Source organism: Zootoca vivipara, chromosome 9 (genome assembly GCF_963506605.1).
Source record: "Zootoca vivipara chromosome 9, rZooViv1.1, whole genome shotgun sequence".
Taxonomy (NCBI): domain Eukaryota; kingdom Metazoa; phylum Chordata; class Lepidosauria; order Squamata; family Lacertidae; genus Zootoca; species Zootoca vivipara.
In genome coordinates this window covers 28313993-28341054 of record NC_083284.1, presented here as the reverse complement: position 1 = coordinate 28341054, position 27062 = coordinate 28313993, and the positions used below count along the sequence as shown (strand labels likewise).

At 41.0% G+C, this 27062-nt stretch overlaps 1 protein-coding gene across 1 annotated transcript; it reads right to left on the bottom strand.

Annotated features, from left to right (window-relative positions):
• Positions 1-16740: 16740 nt before the first annotated feature.
• Positions 16741-26530, bottom strand: DYNLRB2 (dynein light chain roadblock-type 2). Its single transcript, XM_060278566.1, has 4 exons — positions 26391-26530; positions 19717-19792; positions 17952-18119; positions 16741-17015 (listed from the first exon to the last, which is right to left on the bottom strand). The coding sequence occupies exons 1-4, from the start codon at positions 26391-26393 to the stop codon at positions 16972-16974; spliced, it is 291 nt and encodes a 96-aa protein (XP_060134549.1). The 5' UTR covers positions 26394-26530; the 3' UTR covers positions 16741-16971.
• Positions 26531-27062: the final 532 nt, after the last annotated feature.

The window sequence follows — 27062 nt, the reverse complement described above, 5'->3', positions numbered from 1 at the left end:
ACCCTGTGATGTAGGTTAGCCAAAGAAACGGTGACTGGTCTGAGGTCACCCAATGAGTCTCTCAGGTACCAGTCCAACGTTTTACAGCAACTGTCCCAATCGTTGGCAGCCTTGTAAATTAGCAAAAGATTTGTGAAATGTAAATTAGCAAAATTAATGTATGATGATTGTAGCAGTACCCCAAGTTGAGCTAGATGTGCTTAAGACCTGGATAGCTCAGTTTAACCAACTGAGCTATCCAGGTCTTAAGCACAGCTAACTCAGCTTAGAGCATGGTGCTGGTGATGTCAACGTTGTATGGGACAACTGCATATTTTTGAATTACAGGGGGTTGGACTAGATGAACCTCAGGGTCCCTACTATTTGCTTAAGTAGGCCTAACACTGTGTTGGATTGGGTCCATATAGGCCTTCAAAGAATGTCATTTTTCTATCACTGCAAGATTAATTGGGTCATCAAACCTTTTACTTGATTCTGTTTTCCATCAGGTACCCTCCTGAAATTGTAGGACAGCTATTCCCATGAGCTCCAGTCAGCGTGGGAGGGCTTCCCATTGACTACTCCTGGTGTAAATAAGTAAGTAAAATAATGTAGCAAATTGTGTGTGTGTATTTTGTCTGACTTTGATATATATAAATAAAAGTATTTATTTAAAAGCAACAAACAAGGCACCATGAACAGCCAATTGGGCCCACAGTGAAAAAGAACAGTCAGCTTCCTTAGCTAAATCTTTGATGTGACCCAAAGTAAAGGTTGATTTTCATTAGCAGATGAATACACATGAGTCTGACCAAACTGCGGGAGACAGCAGAAGACAGGAGTGCCTGGCGTGCTCTGGTCCATGGGGTCACAAAGAGTTGGACACGACTAAACGACTAAAGAACAACAACATCCATTGATAGGCTGTAACAACCTAGGTATGACACATTCAGGGAGCACTCAGAAGGGAATGGATCATGTGGCACACCAGGCACTCATCTCTTCCACTGCCTCCCACAGTTTGGTCAGACTCATGTTGGTAGCTTTGAGAACACTGTCCAACCATCTCGTCCTCTGTTGTCCCCTTCTCCTTGTGCCCTCCATCTTTCCCAACATCAGGGTCTTTTCCAGGGAGTCTTTTCTTCTCATGAGGTGGCCAAAGTATTGGAGTCTCAGCTTCAGGATCTGCCCTTCCAGTGAGCACTCTCTGGTCCATGGGGTCACAAACAGTCGGACACAACTAAATGACTAAACAACAACAACAATGACACATTACTCTCAGATAGGCTTCAAATGGCTCGTTATTTAAGGGATGTATAAGTAGGTGGCTGGACAATGAACCAATAGATTCATTGTATACAGGTAACAACAGACATGATTGTTTGTGTACTAAGTTTTAGACTTGCCATATTTTGTGAAATGCTTCCAACACCAATGACTTTGCTGGTTGCAAGCCTTGCTCATAAAATTGTGGCCATCAACTCCAAACTGTAAGTTACTTCCGTAGCTGTGTGCTCCTTCCAGGTCCTGCAGCAATTTTCACTAGAAGTGCCAACTCACGCCGGCGCAGAAGCGGCGCTTCAGGATGTGAATGCTGTGGGTTGCGGATGTGCCTCCATTATGGATTACGTCTGCAACCCAAGGTTCCACTGTAGTTTACCCTTCGTGCTTTTTGTCCTTTTTCTGATACGTTTAGGAAAGAATTTCTGGAATGCTCCAAATTTCTCAGTGTATGAATTATGATCATACTCAAGTTTACAGAACTGCTTCTTTTAGGCAAAGGATACATTGAACATAATGGAAGAAACCAGGATCTGTCCTTTGATGTGAAGTCAGAATCAAAGCCTCTCTTTATCTACCATCTTGCACCTAAGTAGACTATGCTATTAACAGCTACATGGGCTGTGTCAGAGTTTCTCTATTGGTTACCTAGGTCTAAAGTAATGATGGAATGTGAGATAACAAGCTCCAGTGTCTCAAAGTAAGAGAATATGAACAAAAGACATTTTGTGACCACCAAAAACACGATTAATTGAGAGTGACATTCTGTGCCTAGTACAGGTGACCCAATGATTGGGTCATGCCCTGAAGGTTTAAAGTCTCATGTCTTTCCCAAGGAAGTAGTCAAACAGGCATGTTTAACGGCCATTATCCAACTACTGTTTACAAATTTCAGGATTGCATATGGTCCAGCTATTGTTGTCAGACATAAACACAAGCTATACAGGCATTTGAAATGGCAGGCGGACAGCATGGAGAGTGGCAGTGTGAGAATGCTAATTACCAATGGCATTAATGATGAGTTAACCTTCCTTGCTTCACATTATGAAGTCATGTGTTCATTTATTTGCTCCAAATGGATAACAAATCAGATGTGTAATGTTCGATACTGTAACAGAACTAAATTATCTGCTCTTTGGGGAGATTTGCTTTCTCCTAATTGCACAAAACAAATCAATAAAAGAATTATCACTGGCATGATCCCACTGAGAGTTATGGTAGCAAATACAAAGTCAATTAGCTTCCTGCAGCACAATGCACTCAAATGGAAAGAGTCATTATACCCAAATGTAAGATTCAAGCTATCTGGTATTTGCTTCCAGTGGAGAGAAAGGTTAGTAGGGAACTCTACACAAAACAGCCCACACACGCTGCTGGTTCTGTGTCTATATCCTATTCTTTGTCTATATCCTTTTTTTATTTTCAAGAAGAATATTTTCCACAAACTAATGACAGAATCTTTAGACTACTTGCTTTTAACAGAATGAAGTTATCCCCCCCCCAACTCATAGCTCCCATTTTTCTCTTTCCGATAACAAAAACAAGGCCAATGTTTGGTCTCTTATGATGGAAAATGCTACTAACAAAATGGAATATAACACCGTTGGGTTTAGCTGATGTTAGACTTCTAATTTTACATTGGTTCTCTGCAGATAAACAAGGCACTTTTTAAATAAAAATGTGAACCACTGCACATGCCAAAATAGTAAAAAATAAAAATGTTCTGACATATATTTGCCATGCTCAGTTTTTGTCTGTGCCTTATATTTCTATGTCAGTTATACATCTTATATTAAGAAATCTTCAGTCAACAGTTTTATTCATAATCACACTCAGAAAAGGAAGGCAACAAATATAAGGTAAAGTCTTGAGTTGATTGCATGTCTACCACAATAAATAAAAGCTAGAGACAAAAGTATTTTCTAAAGTCAAATTGAATCGTTGTCCCTTTTCCTCCCAGGTTTTCTTTCTACTTTGGATTTATTATCTTTGCTATTAAAGCCTCAGTTTCCTAATAGACAAAAATCACTGACCACCCAAGGTTTTAATGCCTAGAGCAGTAAGCGGAACTCAGCAGTGATGTAATGTTGTATTTGAAAACACATTATCATTCTGGTTTCTGTTCTGTGCTTGCATACAAAGGACTCAATTGATTTTTACACGTCAATACAATTTCAAAGGCATCCCCAAACTGTTGTTAAAGGACCATGAGCAGTTATCAGAGACAACACAATGATTCTATGTAGAAGTAGCTAACAATGTATGGTTGTCTTTGGCAGCAGGAATATATATATGGCCACAGTTCCCTCTATTCATAGTATATACATATGTGTATATGTGGAAGACAAGCCCTAAAGCCACTAATTTAGTGCCACATTAAAACTCATTGTGTTTCTTCTCTTCTGCCCCTAGCAAAGTCAAGTACCACGACCTCTTTTTGGTCACAATGGGACAACAATTCATGCGACTGGGATGGAATTTGAGCAGCTAATAAAGCTACCAACATCATCATAAACAATGAGGTAATATCTGTTAAAATAGCCCAGAATGTTACAAATTATATTTGTATACATTATAGTCCTATCACACTAATTTCACTACTTTTTAAATAAACAAAGAGTCTCAAAGTCTGCAGCCCAATGCACATTTATCTGGGAATAAGCACCACTGAATGTAGTGGGACTTGTTTCTGTGTAAATATTCATAGGATTTGTAAAGATTTTACTTTCTTGGGCTCCTTGATCACTGCAGTTGGTGACAGCAGTCACGAAATTAAAAAGACGCCTGCTTCTTGGGAGAAAAGCAATCACAAACCTAGACAGCATCTTAAAAAGCAGAGACATCACCTTGCCAACAAAGGTCTGTATAGTTAAAGCTATGGTTTTCCCAGTAGTGATGTATGGAAGTGAGAGTTGGACCATACAGAAGGCTGATCGCCGAAGGATTGATGCTTTTGAATTATGGTGCTGGAGGAGACTCTTGAGAGTCCCATGGACTGCAAGAAGATCAAACCTATCCATTCTGAAGGAAATCAGCCCTGAGCGCTCACTGGAAGGACAGATCCTGAAGCTGAGGCTCCAATACTTTGGCCACCTCATGAGAATAGAAGACTCCCTGGAAAAGACCCTGATGCTGGGAAAGATTGAGGGCATTAGGAGAAGGGGACGACAGAGGACGAGGTGGTTGGACAGTGTTCTCGAAGCTACGAACATGAGTTTGACCAAACTGCGGGAGGCAGTGGAAGAGAGGAGTGTCTGGCGTGCTATGGTCCATGGGGTCACGAAGAGTTGGACACGACTAAACGACTAAACAACAACAAATATTCGTAGGATTAGGCCTGTGCCCCAGAGAGGCCACTTTGTGCTAATGCAGCAAAAACAACATGGGAGGCAGCAGCAACATGGGAGGCAACATGGGAGTTACTGGTCTCTGCAGCCACAGCAGGCACTGTGATTCTCCAGCGGTTCGACTTCACCCCTGGAGGAATATTCCATGATCACTTGAGACAAGTGGATGACAAGAACAACAATGATTCATAGGGTCAAGGTACCTGATACATTAAACAGTGAGATCTAAACCTGTCCACTAAGAAGTAATTTCCATGTGGCCTGTTCCCAGGCTATTAGTACAAGCTATCCACTTAAATGAGAAAAACAGCCTTGCCTACTCTCTGGGTGACATACACACAAATGGATTTGCAAAACATTATTTACCAGCCATGTGTAAGAATAACTATGGTATACAGTACAATAATGGTATACATTACAATAATGAGACATAGAACAGATTGTTTATGTGTTTTGTGAGCCTGCCTGTTTGCTGGTAACAATAACGTGAACAATTTGATTGTCACAAAGTTAATGAACTGGATTAGTTAACAACTTCAGCCTCGTTCAGTGAACTGGATCTACTAAACAATTTCTGACAGATAGTGACCAAATAACCACTTTGTATAGACGTTGGAGGGTTGGCGGGTGCAAAATAAGGTTTAAACCTTTTTAAAAAGCAAATAGGACAGAATTCAGTTGTTGTATTGGGGTTATTTAACAGAACATGATACTCGAAGCTTAGGACTCCCGAGACTGTCAAAAAATTCATACAGCTTATGATAGGTATGATAATGCTTCTGAATCTGTAATGATTACTAATGTTCTCTTTGGGGCTTTGATTAGGGCTTGTATTGTGCAATTATGCCTCTTGACAAGGGTTTTGAATTACCCTCATGATATGATTAATGTCATTTTCCCCTTCTAAAACTGGGGAAATTCCCCCCCCAAAAAAAGTGGACTTAATTTGCATTGCTTTAGGCTTTGATGGCTTAATGATAAATAATTCCATGCAAAACCTTCAGATTAAATTGCCCTTTCTTCAGTTTTGCTTCAGTTTTCAATGTTATTTTCAAATGCATTCTTCTTTCATTTGCTGTTTGTTTTATCTACAGTGTTACCGGTAATACCCCACCACTGCATCTCATCTTAATCACAAGAAAGCCATTTTATTAAAATTCATGTTAAAAAAATATCTTTTTATTTAAATTTCTCCTTTGTTTCCATGCTGATTGCCATCACTTCTCTCCTCATTTTATACCATCAGGTTTTATGCCACTGGAGTCCTCAATGCCCCCAAATCAGTATGGCACTTTCATTTAACACAGTTCATTTCTTTGGCTACTGATGGATTCAGAGAGTTCATTGTACAACACTGTCAGTGCATGAAATGCTCTACAATTGTTGTCTCAACCACCCGCATGACAAAGCCTGTGTGGTTATTTATTAAAGGAGGTCAGTTTTCATGATCGACTCAGTTATTTGGGAGAGCATAGTAAACATGGTTGAATTGCAAAGCAGGCATGAATCAAAGCAAAGCACACAACCAATTTTATACCTATAAATATAGTCATAGCTGCCAAGTTATCCCTTTTTTAAAGGGATTTTCCCTTATGCTGAATAGGCTTCCTCGCGAGAAAAGGGAAAACTTGGCAGCTATGAATATAGTGTCTATACAAATCTAGTCTGGTCAAATTCTTAACACTTCAGTTAGCCTGTGTGAGAGTCACACTAGACAAGACACCATACAATTAGCAAGGAGTGGGTCCTGGTGGAGCAGTCTGTGACTAGATCCCACTCAAAAATAGGAGCAATCTAGAAGGCCCACAGGGTTAAAACCAAGCAAATTGGTAACATTAAAAGAAGAAGTAGTTCAGGGCACTTCAAATAAACATTCAATGCTGTAAATATGTTTAAATGTTCTAACACAGGCACCCCCAAACTGCGGCCCTCCAGATGTTTTGGCCTACAACTCCCATGATCCCTAGCTAACAGGACCAGTGGTCAGGGATGATGGGAATTGTAGTCCAAAACATCTGGAGGGCCGAAGTTTGGGGATGCCTGTTCTAACATATGGGAATCCAACTTCTTATAGCCATGCCTCCTTTCTCATACACTGGGAGGACTCCAGCTTTGAGAATTATTAAGTTCCTTAACCAGCATTTTCAACTTTGCTCTTTCATAATGAAAAAAAAATGAATCACAAAACAAATGTGTATCAAATATCCAAATGTGGGTGTAACTTTGCATGGTATGTATTTTCATACATAGAGGCAGACTAGGTAGGAGGGTGGATCAAATGGAAAAAACAGTTCGTAGAAGAAAACCTCCTCTGAACCTTCCCCACTGCTTAAATATGTCAGTTTCCTTTTTTTTCCCCAATCGGGGACAATAGCATATATAGAAAACTTTTATAGTTTATTTTGATGGGAAGACTAACTGACTGCATAGTGCTTGTTTAAGAACAATGCTGGCACATTAAGGTTTTATAATGACAACGAAGGAATGAAGGGGTTGGAGGCTAAAATATATCTACCCTATAATCATGATATTTCCTCATGTATGTTCTGAGATGTGGGTAGATATCCTGCTGAGGACTATATTAAAGGTGCCACAGAGTTTTCATCAACGCAATGAAGGCCTTGTTTGAAACACCACTTTCCTGAAGGAACAAAAATGGAAGTGCTGTATTTTCTGGAAAGGGGGTGGTAGAGATTTGATGGTTAAACTGGTATAAGTCCCAGTTCCATTGCATTTGGGTGCTAGGTCACTCTTCTTCACACTGTCATGGAAGATGGAGGTCAAAAGTTGAATTATTTTGCCATTAACTGCTAGTGTTTGGCAGCTAGAGATGGACAAAATGGAGGCAAGCAGACAAAATGGAAGTGACCTAGCAAAATATGCCCTGGGGAGGAGCAACTATAGTAAAGATTTTATTTCTCACCACAAAACTTGTGCAGTATATTACAGCTAATTTGGGGCAATATGATATTATTGACTGTGTTAGCAACAATATTCTGTTGCAGAAGATAAACATAAAAAGTTTTACACACATGCCGTCGTTGCTTTCAGAATCAGCCTAGATCCCTCCTGTTCAAATGCTATCCTTCATCCGCTTGACGTGCTTAGAAGAGGAGATAATCTCATACACATGTGCTTCTGGTAAAATGGCAACCATCCCTGGCTAAGAAATTAACACCCCCTTTAAGTTTATCCCCTTTTTTCTCAGCTTCCAACAGATAAATTAAAACCAGCATTAAGCAAGTGCAGTTTTGCTTCATATGCAATTTCCGATCATCGCTCTACAAACACGGCATCGTGAAACAGCCTCAGGCCCTGTTGCAATTGAATCATAACCAGTGACACTCTGTTTCCCATCCTGCTGTATTGATTTACCTCCAAAGCCCCCTGCAGAGGACTCTACATGCATTCCACTAGGGAACAATGTTGGTAACAGCTGAAAAGTGTTATTAAACATCTCTTTCAGCTTCAACTTGAACGCAGGCAACTTCAACCGGTCCCCGAAACATCGACTCAGTAGGATTACACACACAGCCGTAACTATGGGACCCTATTTGTAGTAATTGATTAATAGTGAAGACATATGCTGATAATCTCTTTACATGGGAACTCTCCCCTCATTGACAGCTACTGCCATCCACATAACAAGATGATCAAAGAAAGAACTACCACATGAAAGAATCAGATTGATTAGACATGTGACTATTACAGTTTTAGGGCCAGTTCATGCATATGAGTGGCAATGGGAGAGGGGAATGCAAAGGGCTGCAGTGGAAAAGGAAGAGTCGAGAAAGCCTCTACTGTACAATATTGCTCAGGCTCCTCTAGATCTCGTCCGCTCCAAGGGAATAAAAGCTCCTACACCTGATCCAGAGACTGCATGTGAAAGGGAACAGCCCAGGCAGAATGTAGCTGCCCAAAGGACAAGAGCAGTTATACAAACTCAACAGTAACCTAGAGAAAGCCACTGATGAAAAGAAAAGAGCCCCAATGGGATAGGTAGGCCAATGGTAGAAGCACATCAGGTTCAATCCCTCGGATATCAAATTAAAAGAGTAAGGTAGCAGGTAATATAGAAGATCTCTGTCTGAGATTCCAGAGATCCATTGCTAGTCAGAAATAGACAATACTAGGCTGATGGACAAATAATGACTGTCTAAAGGAAGTTTCCTATGATATTGTTTCTGTTTTTGATACATGCCACTAGTAGCCCTTGGTCATGAAATGGAGATAACAATATATGTGTATCATAATTTGTTCTTGTTTCACACATCCTCCTCCATATTAGAATTATAGCTGAAATAACAACTTTCCATTACTTTGTAACTGACACGATTCATTCTTTAAAAGTAGGCCTTCCTTTTCATATGCAAGCTTTTTAGTTCAATTCTTAATGTTAATGCAGAATATCTCTCTAGATACTGTCAACACAGAAACCAATTACAGTCAATCATTATTAACTTTCTGTTATTCCCCTTTTCTGACAATGGGAAGGTCTAGCTTACACTTATCTTGTAAGGTTCACCGAAAAGCCAAGAGTAATCTTGAAGTTGTCATTGAGCTTGTGTTCCTCAAACATTGCTAGAGATGCAAATTAACCCACCCACCCATTTCCAAAAAAAGTAGGAGGTGGGTAGGTTTTCCAAACCTAAAGGTAGGCCAAAAAGTCTTGATGTGAAAAATAAAATTGCCTTCTTTATTATCCTTGTTTTAAGATTGCTACCCTATTACTCAGCAACCTACCGTTATTGGAAAAAAAGGTTTGCTGTTTTGCCTACTTAAACCAAGGTTATCCAAACAATAAGCATGAACATTACTAAAAATCAACATGCTGAACAATGCTGTTGACCTCAGGAGGAGGACACAGTGGCTTTCCTTCTCTTGTGCATCTGGAAAGAGCATCACAGGAATGTTCACCTCCTCACAGGAGAGCTATGCTGAGCTCATTCATTTGGAAATCAGTGCAGACTGTTACTTGTTCTTGTCTTGATTGGCTTTTTTTAGCGGTCTTTAATCATTTTGGCTTGGAATTTCTTAATAAAGTTTAATATAGCTTTGAAATTCTTCCTATTAAAAGTGATGGCAGAACTCCTACTGGCTAAGAACACAGAAACAGGAAAGAGAACGGCAAGCATATTACTGAAACTTGAAGGAAGTGTTATCCCGATTAAAATCTTTTTTGAGTGCTTTTGCACAGACAACATTGGCTCTAGCGCAACTCAACTTTGACATCATGCACTATATGGTTGGGAAAACAGATGTCGTGGACTTTCTAGCCCAGAACAAAATTGAATTTAGGCATTGATATGGAGATTTGGTGAGGGCCATTTTCAAAGGGAACTGTGACAGTAACTTTATTCCAAAATGTAGGTGATGTTGTTTGGCCTAATCTACTTGGTTAAAAAAAGACATCACCTGGAGCAAGTTACCTCCTATATATACTTTTCAGAGAAGAAAATCTGGAGAGCCTACACCAGGCTTCCTCAAACACGGCTCTCCAGGTGTTTTTGGCCTACAACTCCCATGATCCCTAGCTAGCAGGGCCAGTGGTATGGGATGATGGGAATTGTAGTCCCAAAACAGCTGGAGGGCCGAGTTTGAGGAAGTCTGGCCTACACTGAACACGTCAAGCTTTAAGATGAAGAGTGCCTCTAAACAATAATCAAATTTTCCAGTAGCAAAAGACAGAATCTCTTTCAAGCTTATTCATGTCGTGCTAAACTATTTTTTAGAATAAGGTGTGAACGTAGCAACCGATAAAGTGAACTGCAAGCCCATTAAATTTATTGTGCCTGCAAAGTGTAAAGGAAATATTTCTGGTACATCACCTTCTCACTTACTCATATGTGCATTCCCAGCAATAGCATTTGCTAACTTGCTTCAAAATCTAAAGTTTAGTTTGTTTGTTTTACATTCGCTACAGCGCGTTACACTACTACCATCTGCTGGACACACTTTAAAATACGCTTTCATAAATAAGGCCTTCTCATTTAATTGTATCGAAACAAGAGCTTTTCACTGCAATTAGTAATACAACAAATATCCATAGTTTTCCATTCTCATACCAAAAATGCAATATTCCCCGCTACATACAAGTATTCTGCGCAAAACAACAAATTTCTGAACAGTTACTGTAGATCATCCAAAAGCCCAGAATAGTGACTTCTACAAAAGGTTTCCAGTTAAGCCAACTACAAATAATAGAGATGGGTGCATAATAATCTGTGACTTATGATCAGATTATGCAATGTCAAGCTAGTCAGAACTTTGATGGGAAAATAATAAAACATAGCCTAGCGGCATAGCCAACTGTGAACAAGTCAGCACTTTGAATAGGGAACAATACGTGTACTTATGCGAAGGCTGTTGGCATCCGTCTGTCTTGAGAGACAATGGAGTGTGCCTCCTGGGGCGCAGGCCTGGGCAGTGTGTACGCAGATCCTGAGCTGCCTTTATCTGGCTGTACCAAGTGTCCAGAAAGGTGGAGTCTCTGTGATATACAGACAACCCACAATTTGTGTAGGGATTGGGTTCCGGGTCATCACGTGTGATGGAGGTGCATGTATAACCCGCCCACCCTGCCCCTTTCCCCTGCTACTTCCAGGTCCTTGGTGATGTCTGCATGCAGAGTTGCATGTGTTTTGGACACAGACAAAATGGCCATTGCCTGTATTTATTACTGTTACAATTTTGGTTCTCTCCCTTTGCTACTTTGAAATTGGTGTGAGAGACAGACCCTATAGGCAAACTGAAAGATTCTTAATGGCTTAAGATCTGGTCCACCCATCCCATCAGGTCCAGGTCAGAATTCCTCATCCAGAGATACACCACCCCCCACCCCCCATGGGAAACTCAGTGCTTCAGGTGAGGAGGAGGGAACTGCACAAAAGTACAGCACATACTTTGCATTCATGATAACCCAGGCTCTCCAGTTTAAAAGGATCACAAATCAAAGTCTGGGTATCAGTTGTTGACACTCCTGTTCTAGATGTGTTGTCTGATCTGTTCTTGAAGATGCCTTAAACTAAAACTAAAAAAAAGAAGCCTTCACAAATAGTTTAGTATATCTTTCAGAATAAACACAAATAGAACTTTTGAGGATTAGAGCCAAAAATAATTGCTAACTGGATTAAACAAAGCAGAAAACCAAGGGGCAGATATAGTGGCATAAGATTGCTGGACTTAGAAGTAGGTCTTGTGGTTGGCTGATTGATGGCTGGTTTTCAGCATATTGTATTAGACCTACACTGAATTAATTGGATAATCCCTATAAAACAAAATGATTTTTTCCAAAAAGTTTGTAAAGTTAACACCAAACAGTAAGTACAATGGAAACAGGAATCTGGTTGCAGAAATTATTGGCAGAAATGTATGATGAGTAGGTTTCAGTTAACAGAAGCTTGTAGGAAAAATATATGGAGGACATAAAAAGAAAGGAAATTTAAAAATACTGCTGAAATAACAGAGTTTCTGATCTCATGCCAAGCTTTGTGACTGTTGATTTTGTAGTGCATGATTCAACATCCTTTTTTATGGGCATGAAATTTGGAACCGAGTATCTTTATGACACCCGTTAAATTCAACAAAATTTAAGGCTGCATCATTATTATTTTTTAAGTTTCAATACTTCCCCGCATCACTGAAAACCTTATTTAAAAATATCTGGGTATGATCCAGGTTGAGTTAAGCACTTCCACATCCCATTGATTTCAAAAGAGGATGGATATAATGTTTTCAGAACACATTGCGATCCTTTGCTTTTTTGATCGAACAATTACGATCGAAAAACAAATTTAAAGTCATGTTCAATAGTACTTATCACTAAAACATATATTTAGGATTGCATTTCAAAATGGGTACATAAGAGATACTGTCTTTAAAATATCCATCATAAATTCACAAACTGTGAATATTAAAGAAAATCCATAATTTACTGTTTAGTATTATTATTTTCTATAAAACCAATTTAATATTCCAATTGAAACCTAACATTTTAAAATTTAAAAGGAAAAACTTTTAAAAATTTATATAATTAAATCTTGAAACAAAAAATAAAATATTTAAAAATATTTAAAAAATAAATATTAAAAAGCTTGCATGGATGACTTAGAATATTATATGGAACCTTACAGTTCTGTTGTTTATTTTTGTAATACCTGCTATTAGTTTATATGCTGTCTATGATTATGTTTGTGTGTGATGATACATAGTACACACTACATCCAAATGCTATGTACAGTATATATGTTGGGTTGGATCCAGAGTTCCACCTGTGAAAGTGGGCGTGTGGAGGGCTTGTAAGTTGCTTTGGGTTAAGTTGCCTTTTTAAGAAGAAAGTACAGTGAGGCATAAGGGGACGCAGGTGGCACTGTGGGTTAAACGACAGAGCCCAGGGCTTGCCGATCAGAAGGTCGGCAGTTCGAATCCCCGCGATGGGGTGAGCTCCCGTTGCTCGGTCCCAGCTCCTGCCAACCTAGCAGTTCAAAAGCACATCAAAGTGCAAGTAGATAAATAGGTACCGCTCCAAGCGGGAAGGTAAACAGCGTTTCCGTGTGCTGCTCTGGTTCGCCAGAAGCGGCTTTGTCATGCTGGCCACATGACCTGGAGCCTGTACGCCTTCTCCCTCGGCCAATAACGCAAATGAGCGCCGCAACCCGAGTCGGACACGACTGTACCTAATGGTCAGGGGTCCCTTTACCTTTACCCTTACAGTGAGGCATAACTGAACTGAAGACACAAAGTACAACTGAGATGCTTTTACCATTTCTAAAACAAAGTCAGAATTTTGTCTTATGAAGTCAGTTGCAGTACTCCTGTGTATTAAGTTCATAAGCTTCTCAACCTGGCAATGTCCCACCTTTGTTATCTCCCCCCCCCCCCCGGCCAAGAAACTGAACTCAGATCCCCCAAGATCAAACTGTTATTGTATCAATTAAGACCAACAGATTTTTCTCCCCGCTCCAAAGGTCTCTACGCAAATAAATAATAGGAATAAAACTTTACACTTTGTGGAAATCACAAAAGCTGTTCGTAATTAGTTGTTGGGTCAGTTCCATGGGTGCAGGAAAACAGTTGGAAGTTTTTTTGAGACAAATCATGAAAGAATGTATTAAACAAATAAATTAAAATACATTGCATAATGCAATCAAGTTTCAAGCTTTACAGTCCTGAAACAGCTCTCAGATATGCTCTGCCCAAAGACGATTTGCGATGAAAGGCTAGTTGATATTTCTTTAGTAATCGCTGTAACTTTTAATTACATTAAATTTAATAGTTTCCATTGACCTAATTGTATCCAAGATCTTTGAATGTCCCTATAGAAAAATCCTATTAAACTTACTCTGTGCAAACAGGAGGGGGAAGAAAAACATTTATGTTGAAATGGTTTGAAAGTTTAACCTTTCGACATATTTCGGAACAGTGATCAAGGACAAACCTCGTCTTTTGCAGTAAAAACAATTATCTGGCATATCCCTTAGACTCAAACTGAATATTTTGCTATATTATCCCTTGGTAGAACATGTTTCCTGCCTTTGTCATTTTGATTATCAATCTTTTCAAGACAAAGACAAGTTTCTTTCCCATCATAAAGCATATGTGTGGCTGCAAATACATTTTAAAAACCTTATGAAATAATAAATAGTTACCTGTTAACCGTTAGGGTGTGTTTAAAGAGTGGCACAAGGGAAATAAAGTATTTTTCCATCCTTTCAATGCACATGTTTGAACAAAGTGTAAATTTCAACCCATATTAGTGAACCTCAGTATCAAACACATCTATTCACCTGTGGTTCCAAGGACATTCCATACTTTGGAATAGCTCCTCCCACTAGCTCTGGCAGGTAGGTTCTAATCTTCTGACCTCACTTAGTGGGAGGCGACATCTCACCCTCCAGACCAGGTCTGGTATTGGCTGAGTTCCCTAATAACCAGCCACCTTTCCCTTTCTAGAACCTCCCCTTTCTCTCCCCCCTTTTTTCTTGGATTACTGTATTTTTTTTGTGTGTATTAGACGCCCCCATGTTCCAAGTTGTCCCAAGCTCAACAACTCTGGGCAATCTGCGCCCCCCAAAAAATCTCCAGAATTCTGGGCAACGCCCCACAAAAAAGCTTAACAAGTATTGGCAATTCCCCCCCCCCCATTTTCTTAATTTTGAGTTATACAAGGGGGCATGTTATACACGAAAAATATGGTAATTTCTTAAAAATTTTTGTTCAAAAAAAGGGTCTTATACATGGGAAAATACGGCAAAACCAATTTCTTTAAAAAGACCAGATGTTCCAGAGAAGAAGGAAGGAGCTGGATTTAGCCCCCCTTTGTAGAATGTGCAGCAGTTTGTTCAACAATAGTAAGTATGGAAAATATTGAACCGCGACTTATTCTACGTACATGTTCAGAGTGTTAAAGCACAATCCTATGCATGCTTACTCAAAGGTAAGTGTATGCAATGGGGTTTCTCTCAGTTCATAGAACTGCAAGTTTCATCTTACAAAGTATCGGATTGGTATGGAAGATGTTAGTATATTATGCTGTCAATTTTATATGACCCTGAGATGTCATTACATGTATCTGCATCAGAATTGTTTCTGGGGGAATTTTTTTTTTTTTTGCTACCTAGCAGAAACTAGTTATATGATACATAAAAACTGCAGCATGTATACATACTAAAAATGTGGCATGTTCAATAGGATGCTTCTTGTTGCAAGAAGCTTTTCGTGTGTGTTTGAGGAATTAAGAGCTTTTAGTAAGCGGGTTTTTTTTGTTTGTTTTTTTGTAAAGTGAGTTTAAATTATTTAAATCATCAGCTAAGCCTTGAGACCATTTGGCTGTGAATTAGATCTGAATTATTGTTTTTTCCCTTTCTAATGCTTTATTATGAAAATCACATTTTGTAAGACTTATGCTTAATTGGACTCATACTGTAACACACATCTAGATCATGCATTTTAACGTTCCACAAATAAACTGAATGAATTTGAAGTTAGAAGCTGACTTTTTTCTAAATCAAAATGCAAACACATTTTTTTATGAATGCTGAAATGTTATTGAAATGTTTATATTACTAGAAATGAAATATTTATTAAGTGATGAAAACAAAAACTTCAAGGAAGTTGTAGCGATTTCCTAAGTTTGGTAATAATAATAATAATAATAATAATAATAATAATAATAATAATAATAATAATGTTTATACCCCACCCATCTGATTGAGTTTCCCTAGCCACTCTGGGTAGCTCTCAACAGAATATTAAAAACATGATAAAACATCAAACATTAAAAACTTCCCTAAGAAGTTGCTAAGCATTTAACAGTCCCCACCTTTCAGTTCAATGAAGCCAACCACAGAAATAGCATACCTCAATATTATCTTAAAACATACTGCTTTGCTAAGTGAATGCCTGCAAAGAGATCACATTCTGTCTTGCTGCACATCTCTGTGATGAAACAGAATCGCCCTCTTCAAGCACTTCTGCTTAAGAGATCTTCACTGTGCTCGAGTCTTTTGCTTCCCTCCTGCTTTTGCAGTGCTCCATACATTTGTTTGAAATAATTCCCTCACTAGGTTCAGAAGTCATGCAGCCTGAACCTGCTTGAGTACTGTTGGAAGTAAGCCCCACTGAGTTCAATGGGATAGGCTTGCTTCAGAACTTGTGGTCCCCGTCATATTTCCAGTAGCTTGTTTTACATTTCACTTCTATCTGTAAACTACCAGTACTGATAAATGTTTTTTTCATTCAGGCATCTGAATCATTGTGAGCCACTGCACAAAGAGTAACTGCAGACATTAATTAATAAGAAAATGCCTGTTTAGCTCTATCAGAAAAAACCCACTGGGTGATCGGTCAAAGAGCTCGCTATATTATTGAATTCACTTACTTTGAGCACAATCAATCTGAAGTTGGAAAACTTGAACATATGTTTAACAATCCCCCTGAAATCAAAGGGACTTAATAATCCTGTTTAATGGCAGCTGAAATGCAACCATTATTTAATTCCTCATTCCATACTTCCGACTGTTTACATGAAAATGGCTTTGAGCTGTTTTTATTAGAGTTCCAGCCATAGCCTTAGCTCTGTGCTTAATTATTTCAAAAGGTTTATTTAATTTTAGAACACATGTCCCAATCAATGTTAACACATGCTTTAAGCATTTATGTTTATTGTCCTTTAAGCAGTTAGACACACATTTTCATTAATTCTGTTACAAATACAATGCTTTTGCACACGTGAGAGATTTGAGCTTGCAAACTTCCTGACAAGTTACTGGAAAAGTTTCTTAGTGGTATGCTATGACATTGTATATCTGTAGTAAATGTTATTTTAAAATTGTAGCACAGCTCCCATAAAATTGGTGTGGTTGGTCTATTCGCAAGGATTTTGGATAACGATCAGAAGATATTCCTTATCTGTGGAAAAAGAAAATAAACAATGAAAGTGGTGGCAAATGCTTACAGTTTGTTCTACTTCGGCTATTCCTTATTTTTACAATATACATTTCAAAATAGTTCTTTAAGCCAAATGTTTTCATAGTTACAATGTTTTGTTGTATTTGGTGAATCCTTTTCCCAATATTGATTGTTATAGTGAGGGGGGAAAGTATTTGATCTGCTAAATTTGCCCGTTTGCCCTCTGACAAAGAAATGACCAGTCCATAATTTTAATGGTAGGATTATTGTAGCTGTGAGAGACAGAATAACAACAGGAAAAACCCCAGAAACCCAGAAGACAAATTGAGAGATTGATGTGCATTATAATGAGTGAAATAAGTATTTGATCCCTTTGCAAAAGATGACTTAGTACTTGGTGGCAAAATCCTTGTTGGCAATTACAGAGGCCAGATGTTTCTTGTAGGTGGCCACCCACTGAAAATCTGTGGAGGGAGCCGAAGGTTTGAGTAGCTACACATCAGCCTCGAAATCTTACTGACTTGGAGAGGATCTGCAAAGAGGAGTGGGATGAAATACCTCCTGAGATGTGTACAAACTTGGTGGTCACCTACAAGAAACGTCTGACCTCTGTAATTGCCAACAAGGGTTTTGCCACCAAGTACTAAGTCATCTTTTGCAAAGGATTGAAGTTGCTGAGTTTTTAACCCCAGGACATATACTATCACGGGGGGCCAGATTAAATTGACCGATTGGGCCCCCGAAATGGGCTTTGGACATGCCCGATTTAAGCAATTTAAGGATCTGAAGGCAAGCACATCTCTTATGCTTTTATCTTCCTAACTGAAATAGGAAGACAGATGTTTCCCAGAAGCATTGGAACAATGAAAGGGAACTCAAAAGCTATCCACATAGCAGTAGGAGCAATATTTTCTTTTGGAAGACAAAATATATTACCTGGGGCAACCATGATTTCATGTTTCTTTGATCTAATCCTGAGAAAGGTTAGATCATTCTGGGGATCGATATCTCTCACTGTGCTTTTTGCTTTCATCGTGAGCTGATGAAGGAGACCTGCGTATTGTACTGTAGTTGAGTTGTCGAGAGTGGTTCTGATTGGGATGCCTGAAAAGGAAGTCATTTGCTGCTTTAGGATTAAACAGGGAAACATCAGAACCAAACTACACCTGAGGTTAAGGACACTTCTGAAAAAGCCATTTTTACTCTGGAGAAAGAACAGCCAATCAGCAACTGTTACAGGTGAGGAGAGACAAATAATAATAATAATAATAATAATAATAATAATAATAATAATAATAATTTATTCATACCCTGCCCATCTGGCTGGGTTTCCCCAACCACTCTGGGCGGCTTCCAACAGAAATATCAGAATACACTAATTTCTTAAAGATTAAAAGCTTCCCTAAACAGGGCTGCCTTCAGATGTCCTCTAAAAGTCTGGTAGTTGTTTATTTCCTTGACATCTGGTGGGAGGGCATTCCACAGGGTGGGTGCCACTACCAAGAAGGCCCTCTGCCTGGTTCCCTGTAACTTGGATTCTCACAGCGAGGGAACCGCCAGAAGGCCCTCGGCACTGGACCTCAGTGTCCAGGCAGAGTGATGGAGGTGGAGACGCTCCTTCAGGTATACTGAACCGAGGCCTTTTAGGGCTTTAAAGGGTCAGCACCAACACTTCAATTGTGCTCGGAAACGTACTATTTAATCCATAAATAGGAATCTGTTCCCTCCTTTTGCTGCCCTTTATCATAGACTTGGGGGGGGGGGGGACACACACACACCTAGTTGGGAAGTAAGCTGCCAGGCTGTAATCAAAATTACTTGGGCCAACCCTATGAAAAAGAGTTTTCAACAGTCTTCTCCATGCAGCTTGATATCCACTTCTGCTTAAACTGAATAACTATTATCAATGGTTACTAGCCAAAATAGGTATGTTTTACCTCTGCTGCCACCCAGAGGAATTATGCCTTTAAATACTAGTTTCGGAGAATCACCACCAGAGTGTGTGCTATTGTACTCAGGTCCTGCTTACAAGCTTCCCACAGGCATCTATTTGGCCACTGTGAGAACAGGATGCTGGACTAGAAGGTTCATTTGCCTGATCCAGCAGGTTGCTCTTATGCCCTTACAGACCCTCCAAATGTCCATATTTTCCAAGGCAGTCCAAGATTTTCAGAAGCCATCCTGGTTTCTGATTTGATCCCAGAATGTCCCGCTTTTCCTTGGGACGTCCCTATTTTCATCGGAGAAATGTTGGAGGGTATGTCCTTATATTCATGAGGTAGAGACATCTGTCTAATCTAGTACAGTATTGTCCACTTTAATTGGAAGTCCTAGTGATGGAATGCCAAATTGAATAAAACTTGTAAAGCACTGTGCAAGTCAAAAGAGCTCTAACCAGCTACACCATGAATTCAAGTTAAGTTTCTGATGCAGAATAGCATAACTCAGGTAACTGTCTTTAGTTATATACACTCTTTTTTATTAGCTTAAATATAATAGAAGTTTTTTATTTGCTTCACTGGTTTCCAGTTTAACCCAACCATGCATCCAAATTCATTAGCTAGGCTTACCAGAATAAAATATTATCTTAATTTTATCACCTTTAAAAAAGATTTCAAATATCAAAAGAAAAATTTCAAAAGGCATCTTTTTGTACAAAGCGTTGTGTACTTTTGAGAACACCCAAAAGGCAGATCTTTACCTTCTGCATTTACAACAATAGTTCCAATAACTCCTTTATGTGATTGGATCCTCTTTAAAGTTTCTTCTACCTCTGCCTGTAAAAGAAGCAAAATCACTGTAACAAAATGTGAGCACTAGCCCGTAAAATTTTGGCAGCAGCCAAGATTTCTAACCAGTTCTAACCAATTTGGTCTCCAGCTCCAGAACATGGGATAGTATCCTACTAAATCAAAATCAGAGCAGACACACTGAAATTAATAGACTTTAAGTTAGTCATGACCATTAATTTCATTGGGTCTACTCTAACATTGGATCCAGCCCATTGAAGTAGCTACTGAATTAACAGCAATGGAGCACTCGTGGAGGGAGGCCTGTTGCAGAACAGCATCTGGAATTATGGAATCACGCTGAACGCACTAGGGAACGAGGCTGCTCTGCATTAGTGGGGCAAGTCAGAAGGGGCATGCTCTTAGTGAAGCAAGAGAGGTGCTATGGCTATGTTAAAGGGTAGATGGTAAGATAGAGGCTTAAAATCCCATCTAATTTTTTCTTTAAAACCCAGCATTAAGACAGCCACCTGCAGCACCCTCTACTCCCACATATAGTAGTCTGCTCATGTGGGGTTTCCTGCTACCATCACCCTGATAGCAGCAATACTGAGAGCAGAAAGCCGCAATCATGAGTCGATAAGAAACCAGATGGGTTGGCTCCTTAAAATCCAAGTTAAACTCAAGCTCTTTGGTTGATTTACCCAGGCAAGAACCAGCATACCTGCTTACACAAATAGCTTATGTTCAGTTTGCTCCTGGATGCAAAAAATTGCATGACTCATAGAGAGAAGGATGGAACCCTCTCCCCCCCCCCCCAAAAAAAATTAAGCAATGGTTCTACAAGATTTGGGAGACAGTAGTCCTATAATAAGTAATACATCAAGTCCAGGTTATATGGCACTGTTCTTATTTATAATTTTCTGAAAGACTGAATATCAACTGAGAAAAGTGCCAGCACATTAAAGCAATGTTAATCACTGTAAAAGTATAATCCAGGTTACAGGAAAGGTTTGTGTGTGTGCATGTATCTATCTCTTATATCTGTATGTCTCAAAGTAGCTTACAAATCAAAGGCAATAAAACAGCAAATATAAAAACAATTATGTCAATATTGTCTATTATTTTTTTCATCTTCCCTCCCAATCTCTTTTCCTTTTCAGTGAGCCTCAGAGCAGAGACAGTCTTATGGTTGTTATCTGCAAGCCATGTTGAAAGCCTTATTTGGCTTAAAAGTGTGGCAGGACAATGAGGCTGGGATATATACCTATATTTATGTATCTTTCTATATCTATATTTTTCTGTGTGCAATATGGGTTCTGTTCTGTTGTACAATGTTGCTTAAAAGCAAATATAAACCAATTAAATCTATATATTCTCATGTTCATCCCATTGTAACTATCTCTGCCAGCGTCTACCTGAATCTCCTTAGGCACATCACCTTCACCAGCATTCCAACACATTTCCTAGCCACAGAGTATGTACAAAATCACACCTGGCAAGTTATATGCAGCTCGGTCCTACTTATTTATTTTTTTAATCTCAGAAGTAAATTGTGCTGGATTGGGGTGCTTAGTCCCAAATTAGTGTGCAAAAGATTGCAGCTTTAATCATACCCCACCCATCTGGCTGGGTTTCCTCAGCCACTCTGGGCAGCTTCCAACAAAAATTAAAAATACATTAAAACATCTGTCATTAAAAACTTCCCTAAACAGGGGAACTTTCTACTAGCAGTAGTTTATTGCAGTCAGTGTTATTATATATATGTTTACATCTGGAGGGCCACAGGTTCCCTATCTGTGCTAAACACACTTACCTGGGAGGTGAGCGCACTGGGGCTACTTCTGAGTAGGCATGCATAAGATTCTCTTCTAGCTTTAATAAATGTACACTAGTTCTCTTGTTTGCAAGCAAGTTCCGAGTTAAATGTACACGGGGTTTCAGTCTGAGGCTGCAACCCTAAACACACTAAATAGGGAGGAAGGCCTTCTTTAGTCGGGTGGCCAGGTGAAAGCAAAGAGAATGCGGGCCCTGCAGATTTTAATAGTTAAATATCTGAGCAGGTGAAATCCCCTCTTCTACGCAACTAATAAAAAGCTGGAGAAGCCCTGCCCTAATTGTTTCCACTCCGCCATCCTAACTGTTGAGCTCAAGAAAACCTACCTGCCCTGTTCTTCACTCTACATCAGGTCACAGCAACATAGGAAGCCGCCTTAACAGCCAGGCCACTGGTCCATCTAAAACCTCTCTCCCCCCCCCCCCCCGTTTCCAGGCTGGGGACCAACAACTTTTCCCCACCTGGAGATGTCAGAGGCTGAACCCTAGAGCCTTCTGCATGCTAAGTTGGTGCTGAACCAGAGAGCTCATGCCTTTCCCGCATACTGTATAGCAGGGGTGGCCAACTCCCAAGAGACTGGGATCTACTTTCAGAATTAAAATCTGGCGGTGATCTACCCACATTTTTTACGGAGAAGGAAAGGGTGCGTGCACCCAAATTTGGTAAATTTGGTAAACTTTTTGGGGGGAGCACTGCCCAAATACTTTTCTTACGGGGGACACATGAAACTTTTAGAGATTTCTTCAGAGAGAGTTGCGTGGCGATACCCAGATCCCTCCCAGGAGTAAATAAAGACACAGGACACGTTAAGTAAGGTTAACAGGCATAAAAGGCCACAACTTTATTGATTACAGATGTAGAGAGGTACTGGCTTAGGCATTGGATCTAACAGACTATATCCGACTCCAGCCTGATGTGCTGGCAGACTGGGAAGGGTTAACCACCGTTGGGTGAGCCCTGCGATGCACATCAACTAGGAACTCACCCTGGGGCCACCAATAGGGGGTGTGCCTTAGGCCCTCACCTGCCACAGCTTCGGACATGGCCACACCCCCGGACTCCGTAAGGGAGTACCCTTCAGCATTTTGGGGGAGGTGATGGCAGAAACCTCCCTCCCCCACCTGTAACCTTTCCGAGATAATCCAATGCCTAACCGCCAGAACCAAAGTTGTGACAAGTTGCTACAAGGTAGGCGAAAACCACCAGGCCAGAGCCAATTTGCCAAGTGGGAAAATTCCTACCAGGCCCCTCAATGGCGACCAACCGAGGTCCGCAGCATTGTCAAAAGGAGAGCCCTGCCCTAAAAAACTGTACGCCACACAAACTCCTTTAACCTACCTATCAAGATTTCCTTAAAAAAACATGCCTTTATCCATTGTTAGTGTGACACCTGCGTCACCATTTCAGCAACCAACTGTTCGATATCAGGCGAGTACTGTGTCAGGGCCAGCTTCAGGGAATCCTTAAGGTGCTCATCTGTCATGTTTGAACGTTGCTTACTCTTTGTCATTTTTAAATATGAAAATGCAGATTCACACAAATAAGTAGAACCAAAACAGGAGTGTAAAATTTCACTGCATCTTCTCAAATTTGGAAATTTCTCTCTGGGCACAAACTTCCAAAATGATTTTTCTTCTGCACGTGCCCTCAGAAAAATGTCATTTTTCAGAGTTAATATCTCATTTTCAAGAGATATTTTGCACAATGAGTAATTTGTACTGATATCGGCTGCAATTTTTTAATGTCCATATCAGATTTGAATGGAAATGACATGTACTCTACAATTAATTCAATTTTTTGGAAGTCGCCAAATCTTTTTTCTAACTCCAGAATAACAGAACCAATTTCAGCCACATACTTCTCTGTTTGAAAAACAAAGTCAGGATTTTTTTTCCAGACGGTCCTGCATATTAGGAAAGTGATCAAAATTTTTGGTTGTAAGGTCATCAATCATTAGCTTAAATTTTGTTTTGTAGCATGAAACTATGCTAATCATGTCGCCAATGCATTTATCTTTACCTTGTAGCTCAAGGTTCATATCACTAAGTTTACCTGTGAAATCAGCAAGGAAAGCCAGATCAAACAACCACTCAGCATCTTCTAACCGAGCGTACTCATCTCCCCTCTCCTTCAAAAAGGATATTATTTCTTCCAACAAACCATGAAATCTTACCAAAAATTTGTGCCTACTGAGCCACCTTACATCTGTGTGTAAAATTAATTCCAGTTGCCCTTCCTCAAGAGTGAGATTGAAAAGCCGCCTTTGAAGTGCACAATCAATGAAGGTCCCAATAGTGCTGGTATCCAACTGACCACGGTATGCAAACAGCAAACAAAACCAGCTTCAAAAAACAGCTTTTTAGCCAACAGAAAAACTTTTCCCCAAACACAGGAAGCCCCAAATGGCTGAAAAACTCAGTTTCGCAGGATCCTCAGCCCTCACAAAGGAACTACTACTCACCATGCAAGGGAACTCAGTTTCCCAAGCTCCCTTGCAACCACACAGCCAAAGCTGCACACAAAGTACTTTGCTGCAAAACAATGCCACCCCCAATGGAGGCTGGAACTTGCCCCAGGTAAGGAACCTGGGACAAGCTGAAGCACCAATTGCCTTCTTTGATAACTTAAAATGCACAATGATTTTTTTAAAAAATAATATTTTTTTATTCCTTTTAACTGATTTCCCTTTATTATTTAAGGCAGTAGCACTGGAAACTTCAAGAGCACACCCACCTGGAAGGCACAGGAAAATAACAACCCAAGCAGTGCCTGCCCCTGGCCCCACGTGGCTTCAGTTTTAAAATGCACAATCAATCAATGAAAGTCCCAAGAGTGCTGGTATCCAATTGACCACGTTATGCAAACAGCAAACAAAACCAGCTTCAAAAAACAGCTTTTTAGCCAACAGAAAAACTTTTCCCCAAACACAGGAAGCCCCAAATGGCTGAAAAACTCAGTTTCGCAGGATCCTCAGCCCTCACAAAGGAACTACTACTCACCATGCAAGGGAACTCAGTTTCCCAAGCTCCCTTGCAACCACACAGCCAAAGCTGTACACAAAGTACTTTGCTGCAAAACAATGCCACCCCCAATGGAGGCTGGAACTTGCCCCAGGTAAGGAACCTGGGACAAGCTGAAGCACCAATTGCCTTCTTTGATAACTTAAAATGCACAATGATTTTTTTAAAAAATAATATTTTTTTATTCCTTTTAACTGATTTCCCTTTATTATTTAAGGCAGTAGCACTGGAAACTTCAAGAGCACACCCACCTGGAAGGCACAGGAAAATAACAACCCAAGCAGTGCCTGCCCCTGGCCCCACGTGGCTTCAGTTTTAAAATGCACAATCAATCAATGAAAGTCCCAAGAGTGCTGGTATCCAATTGACCACGTTATGCAAACAGCAAAAAAAACCAGCTTCAAAAAACAGCTTTTTAGCCAACAGAAAAACTTTTCCCCAAACACAGGAAGCCCCAAATGGCTGAAAAACTCAGTTTCGCAGGATCCTCAGCCCTCACAAAGGAACTACTACTCACTAGGCAAGGGAACTCAGTTTCCCAAGCTCCCTTGCAACGACGAAGCCCGGCAAATGCAGAAACTGGGACAGACGCCTGTTCCTCTCTTGCCAGCACGATGCAGTAGCGTGGGTACAAAAAGCGGGCAGGGAAGGATGAGATTCCAGCGAGGTCTAAGTCACAATGTAGGAGACCTACAGAGCTCCACACTGGAAACTGGCAAGGGAAGGAAGAGGGAATGTCCCAGGTGTGGGCTTCTTAAATGGGCAAGGGGCGGATCCAGGGAAGCCCATGGTCAGTCTTCAGATTCGCCCCCTGGCACTGCCCAAATCTCAGCCTGCATCCTCATTTGACCAAGCAGGGTGCAGGCTAGGATCCGGGCTCTGATAGGCACAGGGCACCATCCCTGTTACCTCCTTGAGGGAAGGGAGCAATCCAGCCAGCCCCACCCAACACACACACACACACTGGCCAGCAGTCTGTCTGCTTGCTAACACACACCCCTCCCTCTCCTAGCAGGAGGGAGAAGCCGGGAGTTCTCTCTGCTGGAAAGGGAGGGGGAGCGATCCAGCCAGCCCCACTCCACACACACACACACACACACACACACAGGCCAGCAGTCTGTCGGCTTGCTAACACACACCCCTCCCTCTCCTAGCATGAGTGAGAAGCCGGGAGTTCTCTCTGCTGGAAAGGGAGGGGGAGCGATCCAGCCAGCCCCGCTCCACACACACACACACACACACACACACACACATACTGGCCAGCAGTCTGTCGGCTTGCAAACACACCCCCTCCCTCTCCTAGCATGAGGGAGAAGAAGCCGGGAGCTCTCTTTGCCCCGCTTTACTGCGGGTGGGATGCAAGTACTATGGCAAAGGCAGGCGATGGGACTGGGCTCCGTTTTGGTTAAGGAACCCAGAATCTACCCACGATCTACCAAAAACCTCCTTGGGATCTACCAGTAGATCGTGATCGACCTGTTGGCCATGCCTGCTGTATAGGAACCCAGATAGGATCCACGTAAGCTGTGTTACCTGCACTGATCGGCAGCGGCTCTCCAAGGTTTCTGACAGGAGCCTCTCCCAACCCTCGCTGGAGATGCCATGGGGAGCAGATGCCCTGGCGCGCCCCTTCTCCTCCCACCTGCGCACTCGCTTGAGATCTACCTTGGCTCCCCCGTTTCGCCCCCCCCCCGCTTTCTCCCTACATATACAACCCCGGCAAGATAACAGCTTCCCCACCGCCTCCCCCCTGAATCCCATTACAGCATAAGCTCCCCCCTTCCCTCACCATGGCTCCGTTGGGAAGGCTCAAAGGCGGCAGCGCTTCAGCAGGCCTCCGTTGCTATGGAGCTCTGCCTGGAAGCGCACGGCTAGGCGAGAGAGGCGGGAGGGAGAGCGTGGAAGTGAGGGGGCGGGTCATAGAGAGCCGTCATTCTCAGAGTTCTGCGCATGCCTGTTTCAGCCTCGCCATCAGGGCGCTTTCGCCTGCTTTGCAAGGACGGAAAACTGCGCTTATTTAGGGAGCAATGGAGCAGTAATAGCAGGAGCGGCGCGAGCTTTTTGTTGCAGTTTTGCCTTTTTTCCTTAGAGCTCCCTCCCTTTTTCTTTTTGGAAAGGGAAATGTTTTAGATAGCGCGCTGTTCTATTTCCCCCCTCCCCTCCAGCGCCTGCCTTCTTCTTTCCCTCGGACTTCTCCTCTCTCGCACGAAAAAGCCTCCGTGTAAAAAAAAAAAAAGCGTCTTGTCAGCATGTACCCAGGCAAGAACCAGCATACCTGCTTACACAAATAGCTTATGTTCAGTTTGCTCCTGGATGCAAAAAATTACATGACTCATAGAGAGAAAGATGGAACCCTCTCCCCCCCCCCAAAAAAAATTAAGCAATGGTTCTACAAGATTTGGGAGACAGTAGTCCTATAATAAGTAATACATCAAGTCCAGGTTATATGGCACTGTTCTTA

What these genes read in the sequence shown, in the direction of transcription:
- DYNLRB2 (XM_060278566.1), bottom strand. An exon ending in TATTGTTGTAAATGCAGAAG is followed by an intron (nt 18,120 to 19,716) that starts GTAAAGATCTGC and finishes CTTCCTTTTCAG; the next exon opens with GCATCCCAATCAGAACCACT. An exon ending in TGAAATCATGGTTGCCCCAG is followed by an intron (nt 17,016 to 17,951) that starts GTAATATATTTT and finishes CTTTTTCCACAG; the next exon opens with ATAAGGAATATCTTCTGATC.